Source organism: Pavona decussata, unplaced genomic scaffold, assembly GCF_977016875.1.
Source record: "Pavona decussata unplaced genomic scaffold, jaPavDecu1.1 SCAFFOLD_202, whole genome shotgun sequence".
Classification (NCBI taxonomy): Eukaryota; Metazoa; Cnidaria; class Anthozoa; order Scleractinia; family Agariciidae; genus Pavona; species Pavona decussata.
This window is the reverse complement of record NW_028145610.1, coordinates 1,481,692-1,509,514: the sequence shown is the minus strand read 5'-3', so window position 1 is coordinate 1,509,514 and position 27,823 is coordinate 1,481,692. Positions and strand designations below refer to the sequence as shown.

The 27,823-nt window shown below is 40.3% G+C and overlaps 1 protein-coding gene across 2 annotated transcripts; it reads left to right on the top strand.

Annotated features, from left to right (window-relative positions):
* The first annotated feature begins 35 nt into the window (after positions 1-35).
* LOC146461051 (uncharacterized) lies at positions 36-27,823 on the top strand. 2 transcript variants are annotated; one of them, XM_085087324.1, is made up of 27 exons: positions 36-129; positions 222-279; positions 1,588-1,647; positions 2,857-2,918; positions 3,051-3,082; positions 3,827-3,902; positions 4,438-4,482; positions 4,968-5,196; positions 6,130-6,225; positions 6,744-6,869; positions 7,445-7,684; positions 8,361-8,558; positions 9,407-9,568; positions 10,738-11,067; positions 12,172-12,246; positions 13,127-13,270; positions 13,963-14,116; positions 14,881-15,772; positions 17,002-17,102; positions 17,810-18,327; positions 19,112-19,275; positions 20,732-20,890; positions 21,811-22,029; positions 22,583-22,720; positions 23,380-23,494; positions 24,643-24,776; positions 25,159-27,823. In XM_085087324.1, the coding sequence occupies exons 1-27, from the start codon at positions 121-123 to the stop codon at positions 25,264-25,266; spliced, it is 4,644 nt and encodes a 1,547-aa protein (XP_084943450.1). In that variant the 5' UTR covers positions 36-120; the 3' UTR covers positions 25,267-27,823. The 2 variants fall into 2 exon arrangements, with proteins under 2 accessions (XP_084943450.1, XP_084943449.1); XM_085087323.1 differs by having other exon boundaries at positions 12,169-12,246.

The window sequence follows — 27,823 nt, the reverse complement described above, 5'->3', positions numbered from 1 at the left end:
CTGATTGCAATTTCCAGCGGGCTTACACACAGTGAGCATGCGTTTGTTTACCAGCGATTTCAAAATGGCGGACCGTCTGATTGGAATTTCCCTTTGAAAAAATTTGAAGATTTTAATGGGATGAGAAGAGTAAGGGTCATATTATTTGTATAGACAGAAGCGCAAGACATCGTTATCAACAGATTTTGGTTATTTTGATAAGATTTTCTTACTGTTCCTAGGGTGGTGATACTTTCCCTGGGGCAGGATTTGGTCGCAAGTCGACCGTTGGACGCAATGGTAAGCTAAATTTGTCAAGCTTGTTAAACACTTTTTCTGTTGAGAATCATGCAGGATTAAGGCAGAAATAATGTGTAATAATGACTGGTAGAACGCTGCACACTGTGAGTCATGGAAAAAATATCGGCCAGAAGCGTTTGAAGCAGAAATGGTTGTCAGTGGAACTCGCGTAGATTTGGCTTTCAGTGACTTTACAAAGATTGTTATTGTTATTTATACCCTAGCCTCTGGCCTTTTCCAGTTCACATGTCATGGTCAATACTGGATTGATACTCTAAAATCCAAGGTCTTTGGTGTACTGAAAAGTAATTATACTATATTTTAGAGTGCAATTCACGTGTATATGACTATTGTATCTGCCTATACATGTGTGTGAACATACAATAGTAGGTACACTGCAAGGCAACACTTGAGCCTAGGTTGCTCACATGGCCGGAGCTGAATCCATTTTCTGTAGCATGAAACGACTAGGAGTATTGCTACTCCCCCCTGGATGGAATGCTAGTCCATCGCAGGGTTATCCCCAGCAGCTTGTCACCAGTACCCATTTATGCACCTGGCTGAAGAGAGACAATGTGCAGCAAAGTTTTTTTTAAAGGAAACAACACAGTAATGATAATACCAATCTAACCTTGAACCACTGACTGTACATTCCTTCTGACCGTCCAATCAATAGTCTGACATGCTAACCACTACACTACTGTTCCTCCACATGTATGAACAATTATTGCTAACAGCAAAGATCACTGTGATTACTGTCAGGCCATCACAGGGTGCCCACCAGATGGTGACAAGTTTGATTTAAACTCATCACCAATAGATGAGCTTGGGCGTTGGTGCCTAGAGGTTGGTGGAGCCGGGAAATGCACAGCACCGTAAGAGGTATCCAATGCAACCCTGTAAGCGGCCACCACCACCAAGGCACGGTCACACTGAGAGAAAACCCCTCAGTGGAATACTTACCGACCAAACAACTTACCCGATCCAACCACAGCCCAAGGGAGGGTGGGCTGGGCAACAAAGCGAGCAAGTGCAAGCTAGCGAAACTACTGAGTGAATGACTCTTTGCGAAAGGCTGCAAGCAAGCGATTGCATGTATGGGTCACGAGGTGCCCTTGCAAAAGGCCAAGGCCCCCCGCACCACCTGGGGACAAAAACCGCTGGCCAGCATTGCTTCAAGGTTAACTTTGCCTAAATTACATTTTAGCCACATTAGCACACTCCCTTCTTTGATCAATATAGACACTGGCTTTGCTTTCAGTGACTGCCAGCATAGACTGATTATGTTGCATGTTTTTAATTTTGCAGCATCAAACAGAGCAACTTTGGATCTTGATTTAGACTCCATTCTGAGTGGTGGTAATGATGGTGAGCTAAGTACTTACTTGTTTAATTGGTTTATAATTTCCAAGCTTGGCCAAGAAAATCAGGCAAATGAGACATGTGGGGCACTCATCAACAGCTGCAGACCTGTGTATCTTTGGCAGGCTTGTAGCTAGAATTTGAAAAATGGTGTTTTGGGTCCAGTTGTTCAAAAGCCGATTTGTGCTTATCCCCAAATTTTAACTGAGGTTTTCATCTTGTTCATTAAAATGTTTTTGAAAGCTAATTTTAAGCTACGGTAGAGTCTTAAAGAAAAGTGTAAGTCAAAACTGAAACAAAAATCTTTTTGAATAGTCTTCATTGATTAGTAATTAAACTTGAATCAAAGTTCACGTTAACCCAGGATTAGCTTAATCGGGCTTTGAACAACTGGCCCTGAAGGCATGGTTCTCAAGTGAATTTTCTAAGAATGAAAGTGGGCAATTGAAGGGGTGCCTGGAAAAAAGCCCTAAGTGACTACTGATAAAAAGCTAGATTCTCCTTCCAAATTTCATTGTATTTGTTTGTGAAACAAAAGGAGATTTGACATTACATCAAAAGTCACTTAGGGCCTTATTCCACGCACCCCTTCAATTAGGATCCACAGGTGCCTTTCCAGATAAATCCTTGATCCCATCCCACATTAATACTGGGATATCCTTGGACACATGATCAAGGTGACCTTCCGGTATACATGCACACTGCATATAGGGTGTGTTCAGTACTGAAGCTAGTTTTTTTATAATTTGTTGTTATTTCTTAAGCAAGGTTTTAGCCAGGAAGGTGTCCATTTAGTCTATGGACATCCACCCTTTGAAAACAATTCAGAAAAAGTTTGCCTTTAGTTTGTTATCTTTTAATGAGAAACATCGAATTTCCAATACCCTTCCACTGGGGGGAGTATGGGTATTTTCTAGAAGCGCAAATGAGATATTTTTAGATGTTGGTAAGGTAACAATGTTTCAGGGTCATTTCAGAGATAAGGAGTGTGTACAAAAATAATATAATAAGTTTGAAACAATCATTGTTCAGTATCTCAATGTGGCTCCATTATGATAAGAATAAAAACACGTCACCAGAGACAAAGTTTCAATCATATGACAAACTTCAATAATTTAATAGCTGTACTGTCTGCATATTTCTTGATTGAACAAAATTTCCCATAATTAATGTTTTCTCATATTTGCAACCATCTCAATTTTTCTTATTGTTTAGATGACATCTTTGGTGCGAGTTCCCAGCCACAAACAAAATCAAAGGGTACTACAGGAAAATCAGTAAGTTTTTACAATGATTATATAATTTACAACAGTAGATTAAAACAATATTATTTTCATTGTTTTCAAAATTTTAGTAGAGTATGCTGACATTGACATTTTTCTTTCCTTATTTTCTTTCCATATTTCGAGGCTCTGAAGAAGAAAGGATCTCTAACTTCAGGGTATGTGGCAGTACAAAAATTAATAAAGCGTGGAGTTACAAGTACACACAATTCAGATTCAACATAACTACACATAGGTTTAGATGCGCATGTGCCTGTACATGACAAGTTAGATATTAATGTCTGACAGAAGCACATCACCTTAATAGTGATATGCTTCAGTGTCTGACAATAAATAAGTACAGCAATCATTCAGACATCGTGAATTCATTGTATGACCCACCCTAAAATATAGAATGATACATTTTCTCTTTAGGCACCTTGATAAGTTATTACTCTTTGGAATACAAAGCCATTGTTAGAAAATTGCTGAATTCTTGTAATTAATGGCTTAAGATTTGATCCTTGGCCCTGCCTTCTTATGTTGAGTTAAATGTTGGTTCTGTCAATTCTCTGCAGTCTCTTGTTTTTCTCTCTCTTCAGAAAATAAATATAAATGCTAGGACCGAGTTCGTTAAAGTTGGCAAGGATTTGCAAAGCAAATTTGCAGTCAAACCCCATTTTTATAGACACCATTGGGACTGGAAAAAATATTAATACATATTACAGAGCTAGCCCTTATCAAGTGGGTTTCCAAAAAAAAAAAGGAATGGTGTGGGACCTAGAAAACTGTCCGTAAAAACAAGGTGCCCCTACATATATTTTAAGTGGTTGTGTGTTAAAGTAGGGTTCTACTGTATAACATTTAGTAGCTGGTAAAACAGTGGTCAAATTTAACAGCAGTTCAATGTTTGTTTGTCATAGTGCCACAGATGAAGATTTTTACAGCAGTTTGGCACAGATGGCTGGAGAAGGGTTTGATGATGAAGATGATGACGAGGTAATAAAAAGAAAAAGATTGAAATATTCATGGAACGTTTTGTGTAACCAAATGAATTTCCAATCAGCCACACTCATCTAGAAAATACTTAGTACGTATATATTTTTACATTCAGCCGTATAACTACATGTATGTACCAGATGATTGTATAATTTATTTTGAAGTGAAATCATGTTAGTCATGGAGAATAGAAACTAAGGAAGCTTTCCGTTTGTGAGAACTGGCTGGCCAAACTTGACAGTTCACAAAGGAAATGCAGAAATTTGAAGGCCTGGTTGACTATGCTAGTCCTTTGGTTTTTATTCAAAATATTGCATACCATTTTATGGGATTTTCAAGTTTCAAAATTTTGTAGAACAATGCCTTGAAAATGACCCATTCTGTTAACAAACTGACAGGTCCAACCAGACAGTTCTGACAATGGAAAGCATTCTTACATGTAGGTAATGAGGTTATGACATCCCAAAAATAATGCAAATCTATTTATTGGTGTGTCATCACTAAGGTTTGTCAAATTGTGTATGTTTTTTAACAGTCATTCTCTGAAGCAGATGCCAAGAAAATGGCCAACAGCTTGGCAGTGAGTATAGTCTACCAAAATTAATGTTGTCAGTTTTAGAAGACACAACATTTAATTTTGTTAATTCCTTCTGATTTCTAAATACTGATGTTCCATCAATAATTATGCATGATTATTTAATTATAATGTTATTTACTGGACTGGCAGTCCATATTGGGAAAAACTGTGTGCGAGGTCTTGGGCTGAGGGCTGTACTCAAGACAGAGGGCACAGTTTTTCCAGTACAGACTGACCTAAGCCAGTGAATAACATTTAAATTTATTAATTTTTCTTCAAGAATACAAGGCCCAGGTCTTGCAAGCAATCACACAACAAATCCACCTGGGTTTGCAGGCAAGATCTAACAACTCGATACATTGCCAGAACTAATCAAGACAGATTACATGATTTTACAGGATAAATATTATTTCTCCCACTCATGCACTGAGAAATATAAATTAAAATATTACAACAATTTAAAGTTTATTTCTATCAATCTGCCACAGGGTTTAGATGACATGGAATCTGACCTCTTTGGAGGATCACTTGGAAGGAAGGCCACACCAAGCAAATCCTCCAAGCCTGCGAAGACACCGTCAGACTCAAAGGACAGGGCAAAGAATGACAGTAAATCATCTCCTGCTAGGGACTCTGCTAAATCAGGAAGCAACACCACACCAAGAAGCATTTCTCCAGAACCAACCAAGTCAACAGTGTCTGCCTCATCAGCAAAAGGTACACCCATAAGGGTTCTGGATCCTGTATTTCCTGTTTATCCAGTAAATAAGTTACCACCCAGCTGATAAGATCAGTTTGTCGTTTGTAGCTGGCAGCTTACTAGTCAGCCATCCTTGGAGACCAAGGGTCAGTCGGTCAGGGGGCGTCAGGAAATGGAGCAATGAAAGCTTTCAAGAACAGGCATTGTGCCACTTTCCCCACCCCCTGACTGACTGCTGCTGGGTCTCAGAGGATGCTGACTACCATGACCGGCAATTGTGCAGTGAAGATTGCCGGCTTAACTCAGAGTTTGAAAACAGCTGACAGACAACAAGAAGGTTAGACCTGTGACCAGCTGTTTTCTTTGTAAAGCCTGCTTATGGAAATCTTAATGGTAGCCCTCAGGCTGATAAAATAATGTACTCCTATCTGAGTACTACATAAATTTTTATCTTCCACTCAATGGTTTATCCACTGTATAGCATTTGAATCCACCCTTTTAACAACTGGGACCTAAGTGATCATGGTTTCAATTTGTTTTTGGTTTAACATTTTTCCAAACTCTAGCCAGTTTAATTTTATTTTCCTTCATCACCACCTACATCATTACCATCGTTGCTGTTGTCGTCATATTTGTCATCACTACCAGCAAACATCAGCATTGGCATCAGTATCAGCATCTTTTATAATCATGATCATATAGTACAATACCATCGTCATCATTATCATCCTTAACTTGTTGTCTTCACTATCATCATCATCATTATCACGTCCAACCAAAAATGTTCACAATGCAAAATGTTTGTTCCCTTGTTATCTTAGATTGTTCTAGACACATTGGTTAATGTATGTGTGGCTGGAATTTACATAATCAGCCTCTGTTTGCTGTCAGTATTTAAGGACTGGTGGTTGGAGGCAAGCAAATAATTTCTTTAAATTACTTTACGTTAGCTGCTGAGAATTCAGGGAAAACAGACACCAAACAAGACACTGGAGCTGCCAAGCACAAGGAAGGACAAAAACCAAGGAAAAAGTTTGATTTTGGAGGTGTGTACATGCAGCAGTAGCTTAAGGCAACTCCATCATGACTTATCCAATTGGGACTGCCTGACACTGAATTGGTTATCTCAGTTGGTAGTTTTGCCTGGACTACAGTGCAGTAGGTCATGAGTTCCAATCTTAGCCAATTTAGCCCTCAGAACCCCCAATGAGAAACTGTGGGCAAAGGTGCTGGCTTTATAGCTTTATAGTCAAACTCTAAACTTCTACACTTTGGGACTTTTACTGTTTTCTTCATTGATCAGATTGCCCCAGGTTTTGGCATGTGGCCTATGACAGATCATTAATTTTTCTCAAATTTTGAGAAACCTAAGCCCGTTTTCCCCAAAATTTGGTCACAGTTTTGATAAAAACCACAAATCAACCGAAAGTTCAGCATGGCCCTTAAGTATGCCCCAATCCCTTCAACTGTAAGTGGAACCCTCTGAGATTATTGTATGCGATATGCCCACTATAATTATACTAGGCATTCTCTCCATTCATGTATGTCGACATTGATTTTTCAGAGTTTGATGAAGATGACCCATTAGCAGGTCTGTTGTCTGATGAAGATGACAATCTTGATGCTAAACCAAAACCTAAAAAATCTTCAACTGCAAAGAAAACCAGCACATCAGGAATATCCAGTCAAGGTGCATTCACTCATTATTACTTTGGAATTGATCTAGTCTGTAGTTGTTTATAAGGGGTTAGTGTAGAGTTGTATTGAAATACAACTACAGTACATAACAGCATATTACACATTGAAAGCTACTTAGTAGCTTCCAATGTGTAATATGAAATTTTGCTGTTTTATTATTTTGTGATTGAAGATCGAATGGTATGAAATCGTGTGTAACACAGTCACTTAATTGATTAAATCAATGCAAATGAGGTACAATTTGGGAAAGTTTGATTATCTGGTGTATTCTCTGACTTGTTGCATAAACATGTTGGATCAATATCTTAACTGTAGGTAAACACCGGTATGATGCAAAGTAATGATTACACCATAGCCACTTCCAAACACTGCTGAACAGTCTTGTTTAGGAGAAATTGAAAGTGTTCATTCAAATTCTTCCGAAACCTCCTTTTATGTGTTTGCACAGGTTACGCATCTTTATTATTTTACAATGTCCATACTGTATGATCAACAATGACTGTACATTGGAAGAACTATGTTATCTGAATTCTGCTTGATTACATGTGTCTTTTAACATTTTGTAAGATTCAACTGAAGAAAGGCCAAAGTCTTCAAGAGGACGTCGACCAGCCAACCAGGAGCGAACGAGTTCACCATCCCCCCCTGCCACACCAGAGCATCAGCCAGCTATCAGGGGAGTCAAAGTTGATGATAAAAGTCCAGCTTCTCCTCCTGGTTCACCAGAGTCTAAACTAGACAGCAGGGGGGAAGATGTGGGGTCTCCTCAGGGTACCCCTCGAAGCAGAGGGAACCGAGCGTCTACCGGTATTACATTAAATTTTACTGTTAAATTTACACAGTCAGTGGCAATCTAAGTTACTTTCAGTTTAGCAGCCTTTTATACTGTACTACTAATAATTTATTGTTACTTTTGGGGGTTGGTACTTTTGGATAACTCGACATGTAGGCATGATCATTAATTATTAAGGCTGCATTTGATTGGTAATATTTCATGATTACTAAAATCCTTTGTGAAAGGTTTTAAAATTTGTAATTATCAGAATACAATTAATGGGTCTTGAATATCAGTGTGTTCAAGCAGAATTTTGAAGATATGTTTTCACACATTGACCTAAAATGAGATATCTAGAGGCTATTCCATTTCTTATTATTCCGGAATACTGCTGATCGAAAGCATCCTACATGTAAGTAACAAAGCTGAGACATCATGCGCTCAATTTCCACTAGAAGGTTTTAAGGTATCAATTAGTCGTTACCCAGGCAAATATTAGAACCACCAGGTTATAGAGAATAATGTTAACAGTTCTATTGAAAATTTTACGAATAGCTTTCAATGATTAAGTTGATTGGATAGTATTTCATTGGCGAACTCAAAAGTTGACACACTTATGCTACAGAGGCAGAAGATACAGTATTTGGCTATGATATTTTTCTAATTTAAAAAATCTCATATTGACTTTACATTAATTTGTCTTTTAAGCACAAAAAACAAAACCAAGCAAAGATGAGATCAATTTTGATTCAGATGAAGATCTACCAGGCCTGGATGACTCTGACAAAACACCAAGAGATTCACCCTCCCCTCCCCCCATAAAGAAGCCGGAGCGTACCAGCAGACGGAACAGTCAAGGCTCCTCTGGGGATATTTTTGGTGATGACAATGATTTACCAGATCCAGGTACAGTCTTGTTGAAAAGCGGAAATACATCATGCAAGTCAGTATTTGTTTCAGAAGGTGAAGTTGGTTTTCTTCAAATTTTCTCAAATGCCACAGTCTGTTATAGTGCATAGCTAACCTATTCGTCTCTCTGTGCTATCCATGCCCAGAACGGTGCCAGGGCCTTTGTTTTACATCCAGTGCTGAACACCAGTCTGGTGGAGATATCTGGGTCGTTTGGACAAAACCAGATTATGTGGTTCCAGGAAAATTTCCAATTCTCACCCGTGGAGAATTACCAGAAATTTTGAGGGGCAGGGGGCTTTCAAAGTACTACTCATTGTTAACCAGAACCATGCAAGTGACACCGTAAATGAAAGGAACTTGTGGTTGCATGTAATCATTTAATAGACATTATTTACCAATCAACTCTCAATTTTGAAAGTACTCTTCTACGCAGCCGTTATTAGGGTCGTCACGGAAGGCTTCTCCCTACTGATAGCGAAAAGACCTTAGACCTTATTTTCCAATCAACTCTCAAAGTAGTCTTCTACGCAACCGTTATTAGGGTCGTCATGAAAGGCTTCTCCCTACTAGTAGTGAAAAGCATTTCGTGAACCTGACAACGACTGCATAGGAGAAGGACATAGGAGAAGTACAATAATTTAACATTCTTCTCTTGCCATTCAGAGGTACCAACTACATCTGGGTACATCTACACGGAGAACTGAGTTGCAACTATAACTTTTTTGCAATCACTCCCCAAATTAATTACGGCTGTGCCATTCCTAAGGTTAGCGTTAGTCGTGACAGGCTTGTACAATGATTTCACTGAGCTGTTGATGCATTTGCATTCTTATACAAACCAGAGGACAGGAGTGAAAGTCCTTCAAGACAATCTCGATTTAGTGAGCTACTGGGTAAAAAGGATAAAGATGAACCAAAGAAACAAGTGCCTAAATCACTGGACGACTTCATGGCCAATATTAGCACCAAATCAAACGCAGGGTCTGCTGCAGCAAGCAAGAAAGGTGACACATCTTTTACATAAATTACTTATTATTACAAACTGGATCATTGGATAATACAATTCTAAAGTTTTGATTGGCTTAGCAGCCAGGATACCATGTCCCACAAGTCTGCTAAATGTTAGACTGCAAGCAGTCCCTTTCTGGTTGGTCGAGAGGGTGCGCTTGCAGCCCAGCGAGACTGGAGCGAGGAAAAATAAACGTTTTCCTTTCCCCTTTTTCCCGCCTCTTCCCAAGCCCCCCTCCGCTCGTCCGCTCCAGTTTTTTCGTGCTCGGCTATTTTGCTTGACCTCTCGACTATCCAGGAAGGGACTGCTTGCAGTCTAGCTAAGTGTACCCATCAGAGGGAAAAGAATATACATGTATAACTGAAGCAGCAAGAATTGGCGATATTTCGTGGCTGTTTTGTATAAAATAATATTATTCCACTTTAGACTAGTGTTAGCTGCATAGGAGACAATCATAGCCAACTAGGTGTGTAGTCCCTCATTGGCTATCTATCATCTCGTATTCAATGTGCGCTCGAGGAGAGAAAGCAAAAGTAATATCAGAGTCAGTCACTTTGGAGTGAATAATTATTAGGTAATAAACTGACAGGGCCATTAGCTCAGTGCAAAAACAATGACAAGAATTCACGTTAAGAGTTCATTATTTTGTTCAGCAAATATGCAACCCAGTGGTCCATCACAGGATTACCTTCATTAGCAGTTACTCAACGTCAAGTCTAATGCAACTGGCCCCAGATCTTTGGGTCAACCTGAGGTCTCATCCTCACTAATACGGATAATCACTAATCCCTGCCACACCTTTGTTTTTTGTCGTTTTTTTTTCCCTGTTCACACTAAAATGCTCCCTAACCTCTTAATGCAAAATACATGATGGAGCATGCCCACATTACTGCCCTCTCTGTTTTCACTCTGCACAACGTTTTCAAAAAGGTCAGTTTTTAGTGGTCGAGAACGTCGTTTAGCAGTGTGGACAGAAGTCCAAACAGGAGAAAAAAAGATGCGCTATCTTTAAAATTACATACCTCAACTTCTTCCATGCACACTTAACATTTCTTGCATACCGGTACACTATGCATGGAAGATGTACAGAACCTAAAATGAGGGGAAAAAACTTTGCCAGGCCCATTTTTTCTTGCTATTAATTTGTGATATTTTTTCTCGTAGTTTCAAGCCCCACCTCTGAAGATTCCTTCCAATTTGGTGGTTACACGCCCTCTGCAGCCGCTAGTGGCCAGTCACGCAGCCGGGGAGGTCTGGCCCGACCAGACACTGCCCCCGGCTCCACCAAACGGTCTGTGAGGTTTTCTGATGAACTTGGCCTGGATGATGAATTGTTTGGAAATGATCGACCCTCCACTGCTCCCAGTGAACGATCCAACAGAAGGCAACCGAGAAGAGATGACGGAGACGCAAATAGCAGTGGGTCGTTTGTGGGTGATGAGAAGAAACCCCCTTCAGGGAATAGGCCGGTTAGACGGGAAACAAAGGACAGTGGTGAGTGCGAATTACAGTCGAACATCCATTAACCCTTTAAGCCCTAACAGTGATCAGCATCAAATTTCTCCTTGTAACATCAATGCTTATTCAACCCCTGAGGTCATGAGAATTAAGGATATGATCACCCAAGATGAATTTTCTTGATATTTTAATAACTTCCCCCCAGTACTTTTATCAGAAAAATATGAGAAAGTATACAGAGATACAAAAAATAACTTATAATGTTATCCAAATTATTGCGAAATTCTTTCTTAGAGCTTTTACCTTTAAGAAGTCCTGATTTATTACTGCTCCATTAGGATGAGAGTTTCATTTTGTGAGAAACAAAATGGCAAACTTGACGTGTAGAATTAGCTTCCATCAGGGCATGTGTGATTCAGCGCGCTAGCTTACAGTGCCCCCCCAACTGATCTCATAAATGAACGTATGCCCACCTTACTCCCCTTTTTCAAAGCTGGCTACCACTTGCCATTTCCCCGAGATTGACTGCTTTATAGAGGTTCGATTTTAGTTAGATTTTTTTTTTTTTTAATATTTCTAGCCTTTTATCAGGTGTACTGGTATAAAAGCTACCTTACGGTTTACGTGACGTGGGAAACTTAATCCAAAAGATGACGTTAATTTCTTCCATCTTAATTCATTTCAACCTTCCCCCAATTGTTAGAAATTTTCCAAAAGCTTTAGAAAATCCAAATTTCTTCGTTAATGTTGTTGTCTAATTAAGCAACGAAGCAATGTAAGTTACATGTGTGTCCACACGAAATTCTCTTCTCACGTTTAACTAGATATCCCTGCTCAGTTGCGAGTTAGAGCGGTTTTCAACAAGTGTCGAAAGTAATTGGTTATGCTTTACTACGCTCTCTTATTGGTAAGCAAAACTCGCGCCACTTTCTCAGCCAATGAGAAGCAAAACCTAAACAAATCGTGACTTGCTTCCACGCGTTTTCCCGCGCTTGACGCCGGTTACATGTATAATTATTACTTCGAGTTCTGATTGGTTCGTTTGTTATTTGTGCTGTTTTGATTGGCGAGTGTAATTAGTTTGGTTTTGGTGTTAAAAAGCCGCGCACCCATGTATTTGCTTGTATTTTTATGTAGCAGAAGTCAAACCTGAACCAACAAAGGATGTACAATCGGAGAAATCACCAAGAGCAGAGAAGACACCTCCAGCTTCAGGTAGTTTACTATTGTGATACAAAAATGAATCCCATGGCCATATCTCCTATATTCTTCTTTACAAGAACGTCAAATCAGGTGCTTACACAGTATAGATTAGTCAGCAAATAATCTTTGAAAAATGATGAACTTTATTTTCCGGCAAAAGTGGAACTTGTTTCTAATCAATAGGCGTGTGCGTTTTGTATGCCCAGTGGCGAGGTGGTAGTTTTGTGGTTACCGCTTCAAACGGACCTTTCGCTCAGAAGGTGGGTGTTTAGAGTTTGGTCTCTGCATCGTGTTGCTGCAAGCTTGCTGCATTAAAACAAAAAATTCCCTCCAAAGTTCTCTATCCACCACAGTGTATTAATGGATACCAACAAACTAATCTTAGAATGCTGGGATGGAGAAATGATGCTATCAAGTCGCTTTCGGCAGTTTTGAGTCCCTAGTCGTGTGAAGATTTCCCCTGTAAAGTTACGATGAGTAAAATTCTATTCTAAGGGTCACTATTCAGTTGCGACATTGCCATTGTTATACACGACGACAATTTTTGGCGCAACAATATTGCGCAAAAATTTGATGCTATATAGTACGACATTGGTGAGTGGATCTGTGTAATTTTTAGCCCAATTTGGACGCTACCAGCGCGCTGTAAGTTTTTGAATCAGCTTCCAGACTTCGGAACATGCAGAAGTTCGTCGACAGAAACTTGTTACACAACTGGAACTTTTCGCGCAACTTTGTCGTGTTAAAAAAATCGTCGTTACGAATCGTCGCTTGTAACATCATTTTCTCACTATTTCGGCTACGTTTCAGCAGAGCAATTGCTTATCCCATGAGACTTTCACTTTTTAACTGGGGAAAGAATTCCTCTCTGAAGCCGTACTTTTCTTATTAGGGTCAAAACCAAATGCACGTGGCGGGGGAGACTGGTTAGGTCTTGGTGATGATGACGATGGGGGCCGGAATCAGAGTAGTGCCTTGCCTAAGACAAGCACCCCACTCCCAAAGGAGAGCAAAAAGGATACTTCCAACATACAAGGTACAAATGCATGTGCTGTGCTTGATGTTGTTAAATTCGCGGTTTGGTGTTCGTGCAGACAGCTGGCCGAAAATACTAAAACGTATTCAGAGAGGGACCCCCAGACGCCGGCATCATCTGCGACCGGACGAAGGGATAGCGCTCGAAGTGTTGGCTTTTGTATCTCTTTGCAGTGGCCAATGTACCTTGTCAACTCAGCTTTAAAGCCCAATATTCGGGGTTTCATCTGGAATGTTTCCCACCTCCCCCCTCGCCCCCGACTGAGATTTGGAAATGCTGCTTTTCACGAAAATAACAAAATTGGAAAACCTGGAGGGTAACCATTGGGGCAAGGATAAAAACCGACAACAAAGGCAACACACGCGCGTGTCTGGGATTCCAAGTCGGAAAAAAAAACTGCTGAGAGGTGGCATTGTTCACAGGCATCGCAGAGGTCATGGGCTCGAATCCCGTTCAAGACTGAATTTTTTTTTTTTTTCAGGCTTTCTTTTTTCGCAGCTACTTACGTTGCGTACATAACAGTGATATTCATTCACTTATTCACGTTTTGTTATGTTGAGGCAGATTTAACAGAATCTGAAGTTGAAGGTTTTAACTTTTGGTGATACTTCAACCTCCCTCCGTGATCTCTAGTGGGCTTTGTACAACTGCATATCGTAAAAATGTCATTTATATCACTGCCCTGTGTTTAGGTCCCCCGGACAGTCAAGAGAGGCAATCATCACCACCTAGAAGAGCCGGCCGGCACAGGGGGGAGGGGGATAATGATGAGTTTCTACGCATGCTTGGAATCACACCTGAAGAACCACCGAAACCCAAACAGGCAGAAACTACTGATGGCGGAAAGTAAGTTTGTTAAATGTGTCGGTAAAGTTAAACTCGTCTAAAATAATATTACGAAGAGGTGAACGAGCGAAGACCGAAGAGCACTTCCTCACGAATGCGTAAAGCTGATCAAAATTTATTAATAACACTAATGAAGGTGGGCAGATGTCATCGAAATTTTGTGAAAAAGCTACTGTAGAAATAGATCTGGTTCACCGTTATAAATCTCTATTTTTCTTCGTTTATTGATTCATTCATCTGTTTGGCTGACAGATTGATTGATTGGATTTATTGAAAAAATATACATTTTAATTGAACAATGTTAGTTGGTTGATTAACATTTCGATTATTTGGTTGGTTGCTTGACTGCTTGCTTGACTGATTGATACATTGATAATCGGTTTATGGACCATTTGATTGATTGACCGATCAATTAATTGATTGATTGATTGGTTGATCGATTAACTGATTGATTGATCGGTCCATCGATTGGTAGGTTGATCAATTGGCTGGTTAATCGATTAATTGATTGATTGGTTGATTGGTTGATCGATTGACTGATTGATGGTCGATCGATCGATTGATTGATTGATTGATCGATTAATTGATTGATTGATCGATCGATTAATTGATTGATTGATTGATTGATTGATTGATCGATCGATCGAGCGATTGATTGATTGATTGATTGATTGGTTGGTTGGCTGGTTGATTGATTGATTGATTGATTGATTGATTGATTGATTGATTGATTGATTGATTGATTGATTGATTGATTGATCCAGGTCTTCCTTGTTTCCGTGGGAGTCTCCAGGAGGCAGCCCCAGAAGAGGGAGACGGTGGCGTGAACAGGCATCTCCGCAGAGCTCACTGGATAAACCAGATCACGGTCCCTCACAGGGAGGACCCTTGGATGGGCCTAATGAGACTACTGCTCCTAAGGGGGATCCCATGGAGAAAGAGGACATTAGGCAGAGAGGTATGCAAGATAAGCGACAAGTATCAATAAACCAAGACACAAGTTCAGCAGTAGGACAACAAGCGGTTGACAGACAGAGTCCCGCTACAAGAGAACCTCAAGCGCAAGAACAGTTTAAATCGCCACAGTACCCTGCACAGGCGAATACTATTGCTCCCTCCACACCTGCCTCAATTCCACCCCCTGAGTCGACTTCATCACAACCTGGCCCTCCCCAGCCGCACCAGCCATATGGAACCCAACCCATCCCCCCTCAGGCTAACATTCCGCCGCAAGTGGGAGCCCAACCCTACACCCCACAGTCTTATCATCCACAATACCAACCTCCTCCCTTCACTTCACCTGCCATCCAGAACTTGCCCCAGTCCCTTCCTTACCAACCTCAGTACCAGTCCCCTGCTGGATTCCAACCCCCACCCCAGACCCCTCAACCGTCGTTCCAGATCGTTCAACACTCGCCCCACATCCCTCAACCGTCGTCGCTGGAGAGGCTGGAAATGACGAAACTGAAAGCTGAGAGCGAGGTACAGCAAAGTCGTTTGATGGAGTATCAGGTGGCAAGCGAGCACCAGGAACAGCAAAAGACCCAGCTAGAAGAGGAGGTGAAGGAACTGATGAAGAGAGTTCAGGAGATGGAAGGCATCAAGCAGAGGAAGGAGTTGGATGCCGCGAGTAAAGTGTCAGAGTTAGAAGGAAAGGTGAGAGGCCTTACGGGTGTGATGTGCCTCATTACACGATGCTTGATGATACATGATCAGTTTGTGTTCTTACATGATGCATTGTTCTTGCAACCTGTCCCCCTAAACTCCAGGGCCCGGTTGTTCAAAGCCCGATTAACTTAATCCCCGATTAAAAAGAACTTTGACTCAATTTTAATTACTACTCAATAAAGATACTTCCAAAGATTTTTGTCTGTAAGTTATGACTTACGACTTTTCTTTACCATTAGCCCAAAATTAGCTTTTGAAAACATTTTTTAACGAGCGAGATAAGAACCTCGGTTAATTTTTAACCGGTTGTTCAAAGCCCGATTAAGCTAATCCAGTCCTGGTTTAACGTGAAGTTCGATCCGAGTTTAATTACTAATCAATAAGAATTTTTCCAAAAGATTTTTGTCCTTCAGTTTTGACTTAGACTTCTCTTTACCTTAAGCTAAATATCAGCTTTTAAAAACGTTTTTAACGAGCAAGATACAAACCTCAGTTAACTTTTAATCGAGGATTAGCGTTCATCGCCTTTCGAACAACTGGGCCCAGGGTAATTACTTTATAAAGTCGCCACCAAATGCGTCAATAGAGAGATTTAGAATCGCTTTTACGGCAAACGACAAACGTGAGTTTCGCGTGTATATTTTCTTTAAGTAATTAGTACACAGCTGAGATTAGTACAAAACAATTCTGGTCTTTCATGCTGACGCAAAACTACTTAATTTTATTGAGAAACTGAAAACAGTGAGCGGCAAATGAAGGATAAACATGGTCACTTGGTTACTTCTTGCTTTTCTAATTTATCACCCCGTGTGACCACAGTGAGTCCGGTATTTATAGAGATACCATGTTCAAAACTTCAGTTTTCAGAAACGGTCGTATGTTTTTATACTTTAGAGGACTTCACCAATCTTGGCAAAGTTTTCGGAAGAATTGCACATGCGCTCCATGGTTGACCGCTGTGAACGTTTTAAATGTGACTAGAGAATGGAGCCTTGAAAAAAAAATAAAAAGCCAAATACCACAAGAAAAAACTGAAAGTATTCAAAGGATAGCCAAAAATCAAATTAAAATTTGAGAAGACTGAAAAGGTGTTACAAAACTGACGACTTGGATTCTTTGAAATTAACAGATTAGGTCAGTAACTTTTAACTCTGCAACTGTTAGTGTTGAGTTTTTAACTCTGCAAGGTAGTTTTACAGGTTCTATTCTGCCTTCAGGTTCGTCGTTTAGAGCTTGAGCGAGAGCAGCTGTTGACTACGATCGAGTCGCTGAAAACGAGGCACAAGGATGAACTGGCTAATATCGATATGTCTCACCAGTAAGGCCATGAGATTTTTCAACCCTCTCTAAGCTGAAGGATAGCATTAGATAAACTACTGTAAGAAAATTGTTGGGGGAAGTCGCATTTTTTTCGAGTATGCTTGGGGTGTGATAGATACATCGTTTTCATTTAGGGTGTGTTCGATTGACCCTATTCCGTAATAGGAATACATAAAAGGATGGCAGGAAATCCCTCATAAGAGGTTTTTGGAGTTACTGGAGTACAAAATCGCTCTTAAATTATCATATGTTAACGAAAGTTTGCAGAAATGTCTTCTCAAATTTACTTAAAAAGAGAAATCTAACAGCTATTCCGCTTATTCTTATTCCGGAATACGCTCAATCGAACGCAACCTTGATCATCAAGCCAAAAGCATATCATCACTTTTCTTTCATTACGTATATGTCACGCATCGACATTCGAATCTTAGGAGTATGTAGGATGATTGCCACAATAACTTAGTTTAATGGCCTTAGCTCCCACGAGTCTCCTGTAGCTTAGTGGTAGAGCATCCGAACTAATAATCGGAAGATCATAGGTTTGACTCCTTTTGGTAGAAATGATATCTTTTCCCGAGTATGCCGTATTCCTGACTGATGAATACATCTCTCTCTCAAGAAAATTGTTGTTCAGCTATCCAAGTGAAGGACCATGTTTTCCATTGTCTGATTCATTGATTAATTTTCGCTTTATCGTTTCACAAGATCTCATTTGAAGACCTTGGAGGAATCTTTCCAGCGACGCGAACAAAGGCTGAAGGAGGAGACCGATCTCATCATCGCCCAAAACAGCGAAAAGTTCAAAAACCTTGAAACGGAAAAAGCTGATCTACAAGCATCAAACAACCGGAAAATCTCAATTCTAGAGACAGCGAAAAACAATGAGATAGCATCTTTAAAAGACATTCACCGGAGAGCTTTGGACCAACTTCGGCAAGAACACGACGAGGAGATTGCGCAATTGAGAAGGCTCAAGGAACAGGAGGTGTCAGCGGCTACTAGCGCGCATGCGCACACCAAGTCGCTGCAGTCCCTCATGGATCAAGTGTTGACTTCGACTCGTGAAGTAAGTACCTTACGTCAGAAGATCGAAGTAACGCATAAGAGCGGTCTTGAAGAGCGGGAGCTGTCGGCAAGGGCCCGGGACGAGTACCTGAAACAATTACAGGAGAGGTTACTAAGGCAGCAGTCGGAAAATGATGAGGAGAGGACGAGGTTACAAGGTAAGTGACCGAGTGCCTTTCGGTCAACACTTGTTCCCATATCTCAAACTGACCTTGGACACGTTATGAGGTTTACACAAGGCCGTATTCCTTATCGCCTTATAGCTTAGTAGTAGTGGTTCTTAACTTCAAATCTAACCTATGATATATAATGGCCAGCTCCTTGTGAGGAGATCAAAAACCCAAAAATACACAAAATAGATAACAAATCGGGAATGCATTATCTTCTAATATCGAATCTTTCTCAAAGACGAGGCAATCAAGAATGTTTCTGAGTGGCCTCCTTTCCCCTTCTCCGTTTATACATGGGTGACTTGTGCACAAATAAGTTGCCCGTTCCAAAGTTCGTAAAGCAACTGGGTCCTAATTAATTTACACATTGTTCAAATTGCGTCATATGTATAAAGAAATGAACCACATCGCAAGAAATATCACATAAACATCAGTACGTTTGCCAAGTTTGGTTGTATTTCATTGCGTAGTAACCAGGCTGTGACCTGTCAAAGGTCACCCAATTTCCATACAAATGTCTCTAATTCTGAGATGGCGACTCCAAATCCATGTAGTCTCTTATTTTCCCGATTTTTGAAAGCCTTCTAAATGGTTACAACTAACGATAGAACCTCCAACTTGGTAAACTGACTAATTTTGATGTGATCTTTCTTGTGATGGACTCCAATTTCTGATTAAATGAAAATTTAAAATCTCGTCCCCAGTCTCCATTTAAACTTCGGAAAGGGAAATAGAGTTTACAACGGTCTCAGGCACGTTCTCTATCACACAGGCCTAGTCGCAAAGATGGAACTGCACATGCGCGAGCAGTCGCGCCAAGTGGATCAAGAGAGATGGCGTTTGTCACAGGAGGAGTCTCGACTGAAAGCCATGCAGGCGGCACTGGAGGACGAGCGGCGGATCACCATGGAACAACTGTCTGCACAAAGAGCAGAGGTAATGCTAAGTGATAGTGTTATAGAAAAGATAGGGGTCTCAGGTGTAAAACCAGAGAAAAGCTGAGGCGGCAAATGGAATGGTAAACTTAAGAAGATTTGGAGGGAACCACACCTCTTGACTCCACCTCCTTTAAATACAGTAAAAACCCGCGTGTAAGAACCTACTTTTTTAGAGTTTGGCAAAACAGGTTCTTATATTTTGGGGTACTTACTGGCATTTTAGGCTAAGTAGGTTCTTAATTAGGTTCTTAATTTTTACGGAGTAGAAAATACTGTAGTATAATTATATGGTTTGTTCTTCATTATAAACTGTTACAGTATTTTATAGAATAAATGCTTATAATCAAGAACAAACCAGTTTCAAAAAAATAAAGATGATACAGGCATGGAACACTGAAACCAAGACTTAGATTACATACAAATGATACATTCTTTTAATTGTAGCCAAATTGTTTTATAACAACAGTTCACATTTAACATACATTGTGCATTTTTAGTTTCACTGTGCAATTTTTTGATCTCTAAAGACAACCTTTTTGGTTTAACCCCGCATATAAGAACCTGTTGGAATTTTTTTGGCTAAACAGGTTCTTATATTTTGGGGTATTAAAGTAGCAAATTTCTGGCAGGAGGTTCTTAATTTTCTAGGTTCTTACACGCGGGTTTTTACTGTAATTCATTTACGCCCTGGCTTTGAAACGTATCTGGAATATAATGACACTTGCTTTTCACCAGCGGCCACACTATCATAATAGCCTTGGTCTGCTCAAGCCGCCAGTCATTTCATTGTAGACGCTGAGCTGTGAACACGCGGCAAGGATGTAATAAAATATTGACAGAAAATTTTTGAAATTCACATTCGAACTTGCATCGTGGAAAAAAGTCAGAGGTTTACTCAAAAAGCGATCATTTCTACTGTTGAATAGGAATAGTTTTAAATCCTACGACAATCGTAGCTTTTGGCAATGTTGAGTGGCGAGAGTTGTAAAGCGAGCAGCGCGCTCTAGCATGCGACAGTCGTAAGCAAAAGTTGTACGGTCTAAATCCTTCCTTTAGTAAATCCTTCTGAGTTTCATGTCCACTGGACTAGAAGGGATACGGATCACTCAGTTACAGCTGAAGACTTTCTCGCCAACTGCATGTGTTTTTTAGTCCGGAATTTATACTAGGGCTCTGATAGTTTTGGGAAACGTTGGCTCCGTAAATTAGGTAACAAGAACCACCACATTTTTCTTGGGTCAAAATGAACGATAATTCTACCAAATGGAGAAAACGCACGCACGATTGCCCTCGACTATTATAGCATATTTCACGTGAATTTGAACTTATTAAATAGCTTAGCAAACGACATAAACAAAAAAGCATGTACCGATAGTTGATTCGACAGTCAATCAGAACTATCCGAGAAGTATTCATTCTCAAATGTCCAGCATTATCGTTTTTTGTGTGTTTAGGTTCAGCGTGCCCGTGACGATCTGGTGCGAGAACAGAGAACCACAATGGGTCAAATTCAAGAGGAAAGAAGGACGCTAGCTACGGAACGGGCCCAGCTCTCCTCGGCTCACAGAGACCTGATCAGCAGGGAGAAGTTGAAGACTGAGACGAGCGTGCAGGTACAGTACATCAATACATTTGTGGGTGCAAAATCGTTGTTTCAGTTAGATCTGGCTGGGAGTTTCTCTCAAACCTACTAAGAGTACCCAATATTTTTTTTTTTACTATTTTGGGCTGTTAAATGAAACAGGCGGCCCAAGCTCACTATAGGAGAGGTCGGCGGGTAAACTGTGGCTGTGTTTTGTAACACTATTGACCGCCGAGATTGATAACAATTGTAAAATAATTGATATGGGTTGCGACTTAAGGTTGCCATTACGATTTTCTAACTCATGATTATATACATTAAGATGGAGGGTCAATGGTTCGAGAACCGGGGTGCATACCATTTACCCAAACCACCCGGATGGAAATTTTCGGCATAAATACGAAAATGATTTAGCTTGTCTCAACAGAAGATGGTTAACATGTATGAATATCAGCTGTAAATCCCAAAAGGAGTAATAAAAATGCATCACTTTGACCAGAAGCCCATAATTTCAGTAGTACTCCAAATGGAATGATGCGTACCATTTGATTTTCCAACTGGAATTTCCGGGTTTTCCACGTAAATGGTAAGCACCCCGGCCTCTGCATCCTGTCTTATTGGTTCCTTCGACAAGCAACGTAACTACACAATGTCCCTCTTTACCCCGATGTATAAATAGGTTCTGGGACCCGCAAGGAAACCCTGACAAGATGCAAAATGCCAGGGGAGGGAGGGAGGGATCGGTAGTAGACTAGCATCACATTTATGAGGGGGGAGGGGGTGGTGGTAATTATTTCAGAAACCAGATTGGACACTATTGGACTAAACCTTATTCATCTTGTGCCCTGTTGTCTGGTTTGGTGTTTTTTATGGTCAAATGTTTTCCTTCCTTTTTTTAAATTTCTCGGTGTTATTTACGTCTTGTGCAAAGTCCTTTTCCCGTTCACTTAGGCTGAGGCAGACCTGGGAGCGACTGCTGTAAGGATTAAGGAAGACTCCGCTGCCCTTAGTGCACGGGAGGCTCAGCTGAAGCAAGAAGAGGAGAGACTGAGGAGAGAGAAGCAAGAATATGAGCGGCAGCGGAGTGGATTTGATGACGAAAGAGACAGGATTGGGAAACTGGGTCTTGAAGTACAGAAGAGGTCGCATGAGATTGAAGAACTGTGCTCGGTAAGTCACTGTTTTACCGACTGAATACCATTTACCAAAAAATGTCCGAATTTTCTTTGTCTTTTTTTTTTATTATTTCCATCCAGAAAATGAGTTTTAGACCAATTATAGTCCTTTTACAACAGAGAAATTTAGAATCGCGTTCACAACGTGTGATTCGCGTTTATGTTTTCTTGAAAAATTAGTACATAGATGACAATAGTGCAAAATAATTCTGACTTTTGATGTTAACTCAAAACTACTCAATTATACTAAGAAACTGAAAACAGCGAGCGGTAATTGAAGGATAAACAGGGTCACGTGGTCATTTCTGCCGTTTTCCGTAAGCATGCTTCTGCTCCTTCCGAACGCGAATTTCAACCGGTACACATTGTTCTCGACGGATAATTTTAGACCAGAGTTTTCAAAATCGTTTAGTCTGTGGTAAACCACCACTATCTTTTACTGTGAATCGCCTTTACCGGCTTTCCCCAGCAACAGCTACAACTGATGCACTTGTATGTGTGAGTAACACTAACAAAATACTAACCTTCGCGCTTTTGTGCCTACCCAGGATGCTGCTCGGGTGCGTGATGAGGGCGAGCAGGCCCTGGAACTAGCGGAACGTGTGCGAGTGAATGCTGAGAGTCAGCGGGCGGAAGCTGAGGGAATGTTACTGGTGGTACAAGAGAAGGAACGACAGCTGGCACAAGTAATACGATCATTATTCTTCTTCTTTTTTTTCTTAACTGGAAATCATACATCCCACGGCGGTAGTGCGTGCTCGTCCCTGTTTTGGGCTTGCGGATTTTGCACCATATGCCTAAGCATGCAAAGGGCGCATTTGTTGTTGCTTTCTAAGGACCCCTTTGTTGCTTACAGTGGGAAAACGGTCCACAGTAATTATTAAAGACCTTCAGATCTGAGCACGAGTTCAAGATTGAGTGCGAGTACGACTTTCAAATTTCACACAAGTTGTTTACCAGTAGGTAAGGAGACCCTAGAAACAAGATTGGTGTGACAAGCGGTTATCTTAACCACACAAACTAGATTTGAAAAGTGGTACTCGTACTCAATCTCGTCTCGTAATCAAATCTGAAGGTCCCTACTTTCAAAGGGAGGATGTCCTCTTCGTAGATTTCACTTCAGCAATGGGCCACAGCCTTGTTGTGTGGTTAAAGAGCGAGAGAGACATCAACTTTGAAAGCGAGAAAGACATCAACTTTGAAAGCGAGAAAGACATCAACTTTGAAAACGAAAAACTGAAGGTTTTGGTATAAGCCCAATTTATTTGTTACTCGTTGAAGTACTTCACTGACTTTAATAGCAATCAAAATTAAATTGCATTTATCATTCTGTCAATGTTGACAGGACCGTCTTGCTATTGCGCATGAGCGGCGTTTACTGGAGAAAGACAAACAGACGGGGCGATGTTGGCAGTGCGACGGACGGCGAAGCAGTCCCACTGAACACACGCATGCTGCAGGTAAATACTGTTACCAAACCTGCTGACGCTTTACACGGGATAGGAGTCAAGGCGTATTTTAGAATAAGATGGGTCCTAATTATTGTTTGAGTACAAAATCTCGGTATTAAAAAAACAATACTAAGATTGATTTTAACTTAGAGGATCTCTATGAATCCGGCATAAAGCAACAAGAAGTATTTCTACTCTCCCTCCCTCTCCAGCCCTTTTTTTAAAGGATTTTTCCAGAAATTGGCTTATTAGTGCCTATTGTTTTGAGGGCCTTGTCGGCCACCTTTGCAGACTTTAGAGGGCCTTTGTTCATGAGATAAGTCCCAATATATTTGAACTGCTCGTACCCAACTTTAGTTTAGAACTTATAGCCGAGTTAGCTACAGTCATTTCATATCCAACAAGCGTGAGTGGAATAATTGTTATATTAAATACAATCAAGAAATATTGCTAGATCTCGCTGATTTCGCTTTGCAAGAACAACCAGAAGACAATTTAATGGTCGCTATTTCTCGGACATGGTATAATGGCTCATATACCATGGCCGCTAAGCCAATCGAATGCCCGGCATTGCATTATACAATTATCCAGTTTTTAATTATAAAAAAGCTATTGCCGGGAATGTCAAACTTATATGTTAACGCAACATAGGCTGCCTTGGCTTGGTTTTGCGTGCTAGTTTTGACGCTCTTGAACACAGAATATGCAGCAATATATTTTCAATTGCGGAAATCCCGCTATTCCTCACTCTACAATGAACCCTTGGTATCAAGATGGTGATCTCCTCCACCCACCCCTTCCCAGGTATTTTCTCAGTTTAGTCTCGTCAGAGAGGAAGTAAAATAGCGTGCAGAGTTAGCAGAATATCGATTGCTCATTCAAAAATAAGTTTAAAAAAAACCTAAGACAGGCGCGCATCCGGCCAAAAGTCACCGAAGAAGTAAAATTCAGTGGGCATGATAAACTGGCTCTCAGGTAATTCGAGAATCGCATTCCGATCTCGGAATATCCGTTCTGATTGGGAATCGATATTCTGCGCATTCCGTTTTAAGAATGCCCTTACTAAGAATTACAAATCCCCAGCACTCTTCAGTCTTTATGTGTCCGACGATTTTCAGTTTTTTGTTTTTGATTGCATTTTCGTGTTGGAATCACAGATTCTTCAGCAGTAGAGACGGCCATCCCTACCCACCGCTCCCTGCCAGTTTCTGCTCCAGGGACTCCTGATTTGTTGGTAAACAGTCTTGAGTTGAAAAGAACGCTAAGGAAGTGGTCCCACGACAAAGAAAAGGTAAGTCTGTGTCATGAATGCCAAGTTCTATGAATGAATGCAGGCTCTTAGTCTCCTTCGCTGCCGTTATTTTGGGTCGTCACGAACTTTTCTGAGGCAGAGGCGTTGCGTGACGAGACAGGTAACGGTTGTGACACGTGATCTTAAGTATCCATACTACGATGCTAGTCTCATTTGTCCGACAAGATCCCTATTTTTCCCGCTGAAAGCAAAACAGTGTTGTTGAGGTTTTGGAGCAATACCTTGGTGAACAGAATTTTCATATTTATTTTCTTGAAATATATATTCTTTCAGTACATGATATCTTCCCTTTAAGCAAACACTTTTCATGGTTTGACGCTCAAAACAACTGTCGCAAATTCCTTTCGTTTTCTTTTTCCAGGATGAAGAATTCCTTGAACAAGAAGCACAGTTTCTTAACAAACTTCAGAAGTCACGTGATACCAGCAGACATAAGTCAAGCTTGCCTCTAAATTCAACAGTTTACTAAGCTGGTCAGTCTCGTCGTGAGTCGGGAATTTTCTGTTTTCCCAGTCAACAGGCGTTTGCTCTCATTCGGCTATTGCACTGCCCTACTCATGAAGCGAGTTATTTCGGTATATTATTTGTTCTTTTTTTCTCTAAACTGGGAATGTTAGTCAGAGGTAGCGATACTCATTTAGGAAAATAACATGGCACACGTGCTTCGGCATCAGCTGATACAAGTATTCCATGCGCCTTCTATATTCAGAGTTAAATTACAAACACGCATGTAGTGCAAGCCCATTGTAAAAGACAGATAGATTAAGCCCACGTTTACAGCAACGGCAAACGTGAGATTCGCGTTTGTGTTTTCTTGGAAAAATGAGTACATATATGAGAATAGTGCAAAATAATTCTGGTCTTTGATGATAACGGAAAATTACCAATTTTTACTGAGAAACTGAAAGCAGCGAGCGGCAAATGAAGAATAAACATCACGTGGTCGTCACGTGGTCATTTCTGCCGTTTGCCGTAAACATGGTGCTTATCTTTCTATTCTCAGAAACCAATAATTTGTTGATGGTCGCTAACGCAAGTATAACGAGTTTTCTTTTTCTCGAGTTTTCTGAGGTGCAGTCGTTACGTAAGGCCGAGGAGCTGTCTGAGTTTTATCTCTCACGATATTTGCGGCAACGGTAAAATACGATATTGTCCGTTGTAGGGCATGTTAAACTGTGCGATTCGTTCTTTCAGCTCACGTGTATCGCAGTGTTGCTGTTAGACGAGTTAAACGAAACGTTTTACATTGTGCAATACCACCAGAAAGGCCTGATGCTTAGAGCGTCAATACGAAAAGGCTTTGATGGCGTTGCAGTTGGCATAAAGTGCCGATAAACACTTATCCAACACTTATCTCGCTCTTGTAGCCATAACAGGCTCTCACAGTAGTCATGCAACAAGCTGAAATGTTGCCATTGTACATAGCAATTGAAAGGCGACTTTGTGGCGCTGCAATTGTAAACCTTGTATTTCCTATAGTGGTCAAGTTTGAATTTAAAAACAAAACATCAAAACATTGAAAAAACGAACAACAGCAAGTAAAAGTACTGCTCAGTAGCTTTCTTTTGAATGGTCACACTTGAGAATTTCATCCAAGGCCCCACCTTGTACAGCATAATAAACAGCACCACAGGAAAGTACTACTCAGTAGCTTACATTTGAATGGTGACACTTAAGAATTTCTTCCTCGGACCCACCTTGTACAGCATCATAAACAGCACGTTCTTTCTACATCCAACGCAACGAGTTATATTTCCAGATTTGATTTCATTTGAATGGTCACAAGTTACGACTTTCATCCACGGACTAAAAAGTTAGAACCACCCTGTACAGCCAAATAAACAGCACCACAGGAATTGGCTTGTTTCACTGTAACATTTTAAAAGATAATTTTGAAATTTGGGTTCCCTGCTTTTAGAGTTAGTGGGCTAAAAATACTTCATTCCAAGATGACAAATGATCATATGGAAAGTACCGTACTACACAACTCTGACATACTGATGTTAGATTTGCCTGCTTCTGGAGTGCTTATTTCCTGTCTCCTGCTTGGCATGGAACTTTTGCGACTGGATTCACAACTCACAGTTTGTTTTACGATCCGCAAGAAATCGTTAAACTTTGCTCGAAATAAAGAAAAGAACTTTTGCAAAAACTTTTACCCCAGTAAAAATAAAATACTGAAGAAATATCACTTTCAGCCTGGCTGAAATTCCCCAAATTCCTTCATCAGCAACATTACCTCCCGCAATAATTTCCATCAAGTGTACTGTATTGCTTTGATATTTTAGGTCATTTACTAGAAAGCCTCGATTTCTAGAAAACAGGCTAAAAACATACTCCTATCTTGCGTACAAACTCAACACGGCAATTTGTGTCAACTAAATTTTCAATTTATGCTCGATTTTTCACATCATTGGTTGGCTTACTTGTTTAACACCACTCAATTGTATCTTTTTTGGATTGTAATTAAATGTTCGGTGAAAACCATTACTTAAAATATTTCTTGTTGCTCGAGTCAAAACACTTTGAGCGATGTAATTTTTTGATAATAAAAAGCAATCGAACAAATGTTCTGGAAAGCTTTTATATACATATTTTTGTTGTATATAGTAGACTAGAGATTTTTGTGGAAAAAATTCATTACAAGTTATTCGTTACATTTTTAAACGTCAAACCATGATCGCGATATTTGCCACACTTGTAACATGTTTTGTAAAATTGAAAATAATTCGTCAGTTTACTCAAACGCGCAAAAAGACATTTTTGAATGTAATAATGACGCATTAAACTAGTTTTATCAAAGAAAGTCTGTATTAAGGCTGTAAAAATATTAAACAAATAATCTAACTATTTATTCGGTGATATGTAGCTAGCAACAGTGTTTTAGCGCCAAATGCCTACCAACAGACCAGACTTCCGAAGCCGTGATTATATTGTTAATTACAGAGAAACAAAGTGATTTTGAGTGGTTTCTTTAAGTGAAAACCATTAATAAACTTAATTCTAAATAAACATTTCTCAGCTAA